The 7,234-nt window shown below is 45.0% G+C and overlaps 1 protein-coding gene across 1 annotated transcript; it reads left to right on the top strand.

Annotated features, from left to right (window-relative positions):
* Positions 1 to 203: 203 nt before the first annotated feature.
* On the top strand, positions 204 to 2,693 carry LOC149359325 (uncharacterized). Its single transcript, XM_089571581.1, has one exon. It carries the CDS (start codon positions 219 to 221, stop codon positions 2,688 to 2,690), a length of 2,472 nt encoding a protein of 823 aa, XP_089427707.1. The 5' UTR covers positions 204 to 218; the 3' UTR covers positions 2,691 to 2,693.
* The last annotated feature ends 4,541 nt before the right edge of the window (positions 2,694 to 7,234 follow it).

Genomic DNA, 7,234 nt, shown 5'->3' on the forward strand with positions numbered 1-7,234 from the left:
TTTTATACAGTCCTTTCTATAGTTCCGGCTCATAACATTTTGCAGGGTTTCGTATTTAGTAAAGGAGACTATAAACAGTTTTTTTAATGCAGGTCCGGTGAATAAATGTTGCCGCAAAGATGAATGAATGCTGCATTTGCACGGCGTATTTAGAATACTGAGTCTGCCCTTAGGTTATCAGGTTATCAGGTAAGATTGGGCACGGCAGCAACAGCGGCATGCGGATGCATAATCCTTTCGTCTATCTTGTGCAGCTGATTGCCACTACGCTGGTGATATCGACGCCACACCACAACCCTGGCCTCGTGACACAGACCGTACTACTGCAGCCGAGGAACCACTCCTGCTGTTTCCGGCCTGTGACAGCGGTGGTCAACGACACCTTCGGCTACCTACGAGAGACGTCAACGACGCTGTGCATCGACGGGCCCTCCAGCTCTCCCCAGATGGCGCACTGGAGCCCATTCTGCATAAAGCGAGGACAGACCAGCGCGAACATCATTGGGCACGGCAGCAACAGCGGCATGCGGATGCATAATCCTTTCGTCTATCTTGTGCAGCTGATTGCCACTACGCTGGTGATATCGACGCCACACCACAACCCTGGCCTCGTGACACAGACCGTACTACTGCAGCCGAGGAACCACTCCTGCTGTTTCCGGCCTGTGACAGCGGTGGTCAACGACACCTTCGGCTACCTACGAGAGACTTCAACGACGCTGTGCATCGACGGGCCCTCCAGCTCTCCCCAGATGGCGCACTGGAGCCCATTCTGCATAAAGCGAGGACAGACCAGCGCGAACATCATTGGGCACGGCAGCAACAGCGGCATGCGGATGCATAATCCTTTCGTCTATCTTGTGCAGCTGATTGCCACTACGCTGGTGATATCGACGCCACACCACAACCCTGGCCTCGTGACACAGACCGTACTACTGCAGCCGAGGAACCACTCCTGCTGTTTCCGGCCTGTGACAGCGGTGGTCAACGACACCTTCGGCTACCTACGAGAGACGTCAACGACGCTGTGCATCGACGGGCCCTCCAGCTCTCCCCAGATGGCGCACTGGAGCCCATTCTGCATAAAGCGAGGACAGACCAGCGCGAACATCATTGGGCACGGCAGCAACAGCGGCATGCGGATGCATAATCCTTTCGTCTATCTTGTGCAGCTGATTGCCACTACGCTGGTGATATCGACGCCACACCACAACCCTGGCCTCGTGACACAGACCGTACTACTGCAGCCGAGGAACCACTCCTGCTGTTTCCGGCCTGTGACAGCGGTGGTCAACGACACCTTCGGCTACCTACGAGAGACGTCAACGACGCTGTGCATCGACGGGCCCTCCAGCTCTCCCCAGATGGCGCACTGGAGCCCATTCTGCATAAAGCGAGGACAGACCAGCGCGAACATCATTGGGCACGGCAGCAACAGCGGCATGCGGATGCATAATCCTTTCGTCTATCTTGTGCAGCTGATTGCCACTACGCTGGTGATATCGACGCCACACCACAACCCTGGCCTCGTGACACAGACCGTACTACTGCAGCCGAGGAACCACTCCTGCTGTTTCCGGCCTGTGACAGCGGTGGTCAACGACACCTTCGGCTACCTACGAGAGACGTCAACGACGCTGTGCATCGACGGGCCCTCCAGCTCTCCCCAGATGGCGCACTGGAGCCCATTCTGCATAAAGCGAGGACAGACCAGCGCGAACATCATTGGGCACGGCAGCAACAGCGGCATGCGGATGCATAATCCTTTCGTCTATCTTGTGCAGGTAAGAAGACGTTACGGCAATTGTTTTCGCTCAAATGATCCGTTTCTTCTTGTGCTGCCGTGCCCAACGCAGCTATGTCCTTTACTGTGTGATCTGGCAATGAATGTGGCGGAATTGCTGTTGTTGGCCGGGGACATCGAGACGAACCCCGGTCCAGATCTCGCTCAGATTTCCAAGCAGCTAGAGGCAATTGCCGGAGACATAAAAAGCATCAAAGAGGAACGACTAGCATCAATTGAAGCTAAATTGGAAAACGTGGCTGCCCTTGACAGAAAAATATTGGACTGCATAGACCAGGTCGCCAACATGCAAAAAGTCGTTGCCTCGCTGGAACTAAAGCTTGATGACTTGGAAAACCGATCGAGGCGGAGTAACCTTTTAGTATACGGCATTACAGAAGATCCTGATGAAAACAGTGAGTCCTTAGAACAGATTTTTAATGAAGACATTGCTAAGGATATCCTTAAAATTGAACCTGTAGCCATTGAACGCATACATAGGTTGGGAAAGCCTTCAGCTGAAAAAACCAGGCCTGTAATACTAAAACTTCTTGACTATCGCGAAAAGACACTTGTGCTAAAAAACTGTAGTAAACTCAAAGGTAGTGAATATGCGATCAGTGAAGATTTCTCAGCCCGAGTACGTGACGTAAGGAAAAAGTTGTGGACTAGTGCGAAAGCAATGAAAGATTCCGGGGCAAAGGTTGCTCTAGTGTTCGATAAAATACGCATAAACGGTGAAATGTTCCACTGGGATGAAGAAAACAACTGCCGAGTACCCGTAAAAGCACAGACAAACGCGACAACTAACTCGTGTCCCGAGACAAACGCGAGTACTAGCCAAAAAAACGAACATGGCAAAGCACCAAACCTACGCCCCCGTCATCCCACAAAACGAAACAGATAACTTTTGCAAATGTAAATGCCCGAAGTATTCTTAATAAACTTGAGTCACTAGAATCTCTTCTTATCGGCCTCGAACCTGACTTCATAGCGATCACAGAAACTTGGCTTACTAACGATATCAATGACAAAGAAATTGCCCCACCAAACTATGCTATCGTCCGAAAAGACAGGTTAACACGTGGAGGAGGTGTGGCTATACTAATAAACAAAAAAATTCCCTTCGCAATGTTACCAGAAGTTGAGGGTGCCGAGGCACTCTTTTGTAAGTTGATATTTGGAACGAACACTGTCACTGTAGGTTGTGTTTACCACAGTCCTTCGGCAGATCAGCCTGCATTGGTCTCACTATATGAATATATGCATCAACATGTTCAAAAATCCAGACTGATCCTTCTTGGGGACTTCAACCTACCAGATATAGATTGGCAAAGCATGTCGTATCGCTCCCCGTGTTCTGAAACCCTTTTTGATATTATGCTTAGTTTTGACCTGTTCCAAGTTATCAACGAGCCCACACGTGTTCAAGGTAGTGCATCTAACATTCTTGACCTCATCTTCCTCAGCAATCACTTCGCGATCGATCAAACCAACGTAGCAGTCCTCGATGGCATATCAGATCATAAGCTAACATTGTGCACCACACCCATTCAAGCAACAGCAGCTCGTACTATCTCGAAAACTACTTACCCAGACTTCACAAACGCTGATGATTCAAGCATACTTAATTACCTAATTTCGGAGTACGAATCATTTGAAGAACTCGCTAATTATCAAGGTACAAATATAGATACGCTGTGGGAAAGCTTCAAGGCCATTGTATCGCACTGCATCAAAAACTTTGTACCATTGAAGACCAAACGAACAAATACACGTAATCCCTGGATAACACGTGATATCATTCATGGGAAACGCAAAGTAAAACGACTAAGGAAATCACTAAAATCAAAAAATGACTATCAGGTAAAACATAAGCTCACGAACGCCATCCGTGAAATGAAAGCAAAAATTATGGCAGCGAAAACAAACTACTTCTCAGTTACGCTTCCTAATTTTTTAAAACACTCCCCTGGAAAATTTTGGAAATACCTCAGCCCCAAAACACAAAAAGACACCTTCAGTTGCCAAGGACAAAATCAAAACTTCGCAAATTCCTTAAATACATACTTCCAATCTGTGTTCACAGATGACGATGGCCGCACACCGGAGAGTATTCACCGCAATCAAACACCGCTAGACATGCCAACAATAACCGAGACAGGCGTTCTGAACCTACTTTTATCAATAGATACAAAAAAAGCAAATGGTCCTGATAATATTCCAAACACTTTTTTGCAAAGATATGCCGAAGTCAACGCGAAATATTTACATTTAATGTTCAATAAATCTTTATCAACCTGTAGTCTAGCTAATGAATGGAAAATCGCGAAAGTTATTCCTATACACAAAACAGGAGGCAAAGATGACGTTTCAAATTACAGACCAATATCACTAACGTGCACGGTAGGAAAATTATTGGAACACATTATACTAAAGCATATCACCAGTTATGTTGAGCAACATAACATTTTATCGCCTGTTCAACATGGATTTCGAAGGGGACTTTCAACTATCACCCAATTACTCGAACTAACACATGATTTATTCCAGAGCATTGATAACCAAAAGCAAGTTGACTTGATTGCACTTGATTTCTCTAAGGCATTTGACAGAGTAAGCCATAAAAAACTAATTAGCAAACTTACATCAACTTTAGGTGACGGCCCTATTATCAACTGGATCGAGGACTACTTAACTAACCGATCTCAGTATGTTGTAGTTAACAATGATATTTCTTCTATTGCGCTCGTTACGTCGGGAGTACCCCAAGGGTGCGTCCTTGCTCCACTTTTATTTCTCATCTTCATTAATGATCTGCCCTCTAACATACATGTTAAAATTAAACTTTTTGCCGATGACTGCATCCTTTACAACGAAATTAACTCTATAAATGACCACGATGATTTAAACAGCGCCCTTCAAGAAGTGGTAATATGGTGTCACAAATGGCAAATGGAACTGAACATTAAAAAAACAGCCTTCTTATCTGTAACCCGTAAAAAACAAAGGTCCGAATATGTGTACAGCATCAATAACATACCGCTCACCCGAGTTCACGAACACAAATACCTTGGATTAATCATTTCACATGATCTAAGGTGGGAATCACATATTAACAGCATAGTATCATCTGCTTTAAAACGATTGTTCTTCCTTAGAAGACGGCTTCGAGAAGCGCCACCGGAGACCAAACTGTTAGCATATAACACATTTATACGATCAGTTCTCGAATATGGAAATACGATTTGGTTTCCCTACACACAACAACTCATTAACAAACTAGAAGGAGTGCAGAGAAAGGCAATTAGATTTATCTTTAACAAATACAGGAGCAGTGGTTCACCATCCCAACTACTAAATCAAGCATGTATTCTTACTTTACAGAAACGCGCCAGACTAGCACGACTAAAATTATTGTTCCAATTAGTTCATAACACATTAAACATAGATACTTCGTTATATATATCTGTAGATGAATCCAGACCATCCCGGCATAAGCACCCATTAACCCTTAAAGAGTACGCATTCCGAACCGACTGTTTCAGATATTCATTTTTCCCGCTTGCCATAAAAGAATGGAATAGTTTGAACCCCTCTATTACTACTAATACATCTTTGCAGAAATTTGTAACTTTGGTAGAAGAACAGTTGAGCGATAATTAAATAGATAATTAAATCATAATTATTCAAGTACAACAGACCACTCGTATCACTGCATGTAACAGCATCTTTATGAACATATTACTTACAATGTATAAAATTGCACCCTTTTCTGTGAAAAATATTCTCTCGTTATGTGTTTTATTTTCTGTTGTCTGTGTTTTTTTTCCCATACTCATGTAATTACTTGAAAATAACAGTGTTTTTAATGTATACCATTCCATTTGTATTCGCTTTGTACCTTCTTACTATATGCCCATCCTGTAAAAATCCCAATGGGATTGACAGTATGTGAAATAAATAAATAAAAAATAAATAGTTCGGGGAAGGTGACGGGAATCGCCTGCTGCCGCAGCTCACGGCGCGCGCTAGAGCACCGTTTTTTCTTGGCCACATTTGTTTACTGGGTTACACAGTCAGCTTTTTAGGGGCTTTTTGTTTGCGATCAATCGAAAAAGTGCTTTAAAAACCTCGGAAAAGCGCTCACGGTCGATCGGTGATGCGCTAGGCATGTCGCCTGCAGAAACGGAGTGCGGCTTCGCCGCATAACTTCGGTTGCTTGGCAGGCAAGATGGCGGACCTACGCGCAACTCTGCTACCTTTGGTAGCATATACAGTAACTCTAGCCGCCATGGGCGCTCAAAGCATCATGGGGCGGTGAGCTACTTGTTGCGGCACAGTCGTAGTTTTTCGGGAACACGAAGTGGCAGTACTAAGGCGTTTCATTCCGAAAACGTAGTTCGTGTGTGCGCAGACGACTTTCGCGCGAACGCAGTGTGCAAAAGCCATAGTAGTGAAAACGCGACGACACACGACGCCAATAAAAGGTTTTACTCTTCCGAAATGACATTAAAAAACCTCTTAAAGTATCTAAACAACAACATTTTTTTGAAAACATATTTACTTTTAAAAGTGCGCCTGTTAACTACGAAATATTAGTTTTTTTAGTGTTCATCACTTGGCCAATAGGAAAGCTAGCCATCTCTTATTTTAGGCAAACTTCGCACTTAAATACTTTTCTGCTCGTTTGTTGCAATCATTGGACAAGATATTGAATGTTAGGACGTTTGTAGTTATCAAACAGCTTTATTTTTCTATTATTTTTTGGCCAAAAGTTGCAGTTCCGCAACAAGTAGCTCACCGCCCCATGATGCTTTGAGCGCCCATGGTGGCTGAGGTGGTCACGTGGGGTCTCCATGCAAACTCCCATAGACGGCTTGCCAGCTTTCCCTCTAGGTAATAGTAAGAAACTCTATGGTTGGAGCAAGAATATTTGCCATCACATGACGTATAATGTTCAAAAAACTTTTGTAAATTTAATATAAACTCTCTTTACATAATTTAAGTCCATAAAACACCGCGAAAAACCTCCAACTCTATTTTTGTCTCGTTCCATACGTTTTTGCTAGGTGTCTACTGCGTTTCGGGCCGTTGCAGACGGTAGCAGTGTAGCTGGAGGTTCCATCAGGCTTGCGCGCTCCAGAATCGAGAGCGTATCTCAAAAACTGGGCTGAATTGCAGCTTAAACTTTATCGTCGAAGCAAGGTAAGTCATAGCGAAAAGCAAAAACACCAGTAGTTGCCGGTAAACATGCCGACCGGAATCGCAAGAGCTGCTGAATCGGCTGAAGCGGGCGGCTGTCGCTTGAGAGGACGCCGCCATGTTTCCACGCTAAGGCCGCAAAAGCCGCAACGCTAAATTCTGAAAATTGCGTGCGTACGCTAACGCTATTTCCCCGTTAGCGTTCTGCGCATGCGCACTCTGGACCCGCTATTCCGCTATGCACGC

This window comes from Amblyomma mixtum, chromosome 2, assembly GCF_055824585.1.
Source record: "Amblyomma mixtum isolate Tamu chromosome 2, ASM5582458v1, whole genome shotgun sequence".
Lineage (NCBI taxonomy): Eukaryota > Metazoa > Arthropoda > Arachnida > Ixodida > Ixodidae > Amblyomma > Amblyomma mixtum.

Coding starts and splice junctions, on each gene's coding strand:
- LOC149359325 (XM_089571581.1), top strand. CDS start 219: ATGCGGATGCATAATCCTTTCGTCTATCTTGTGCAGCTGATTGCCACT.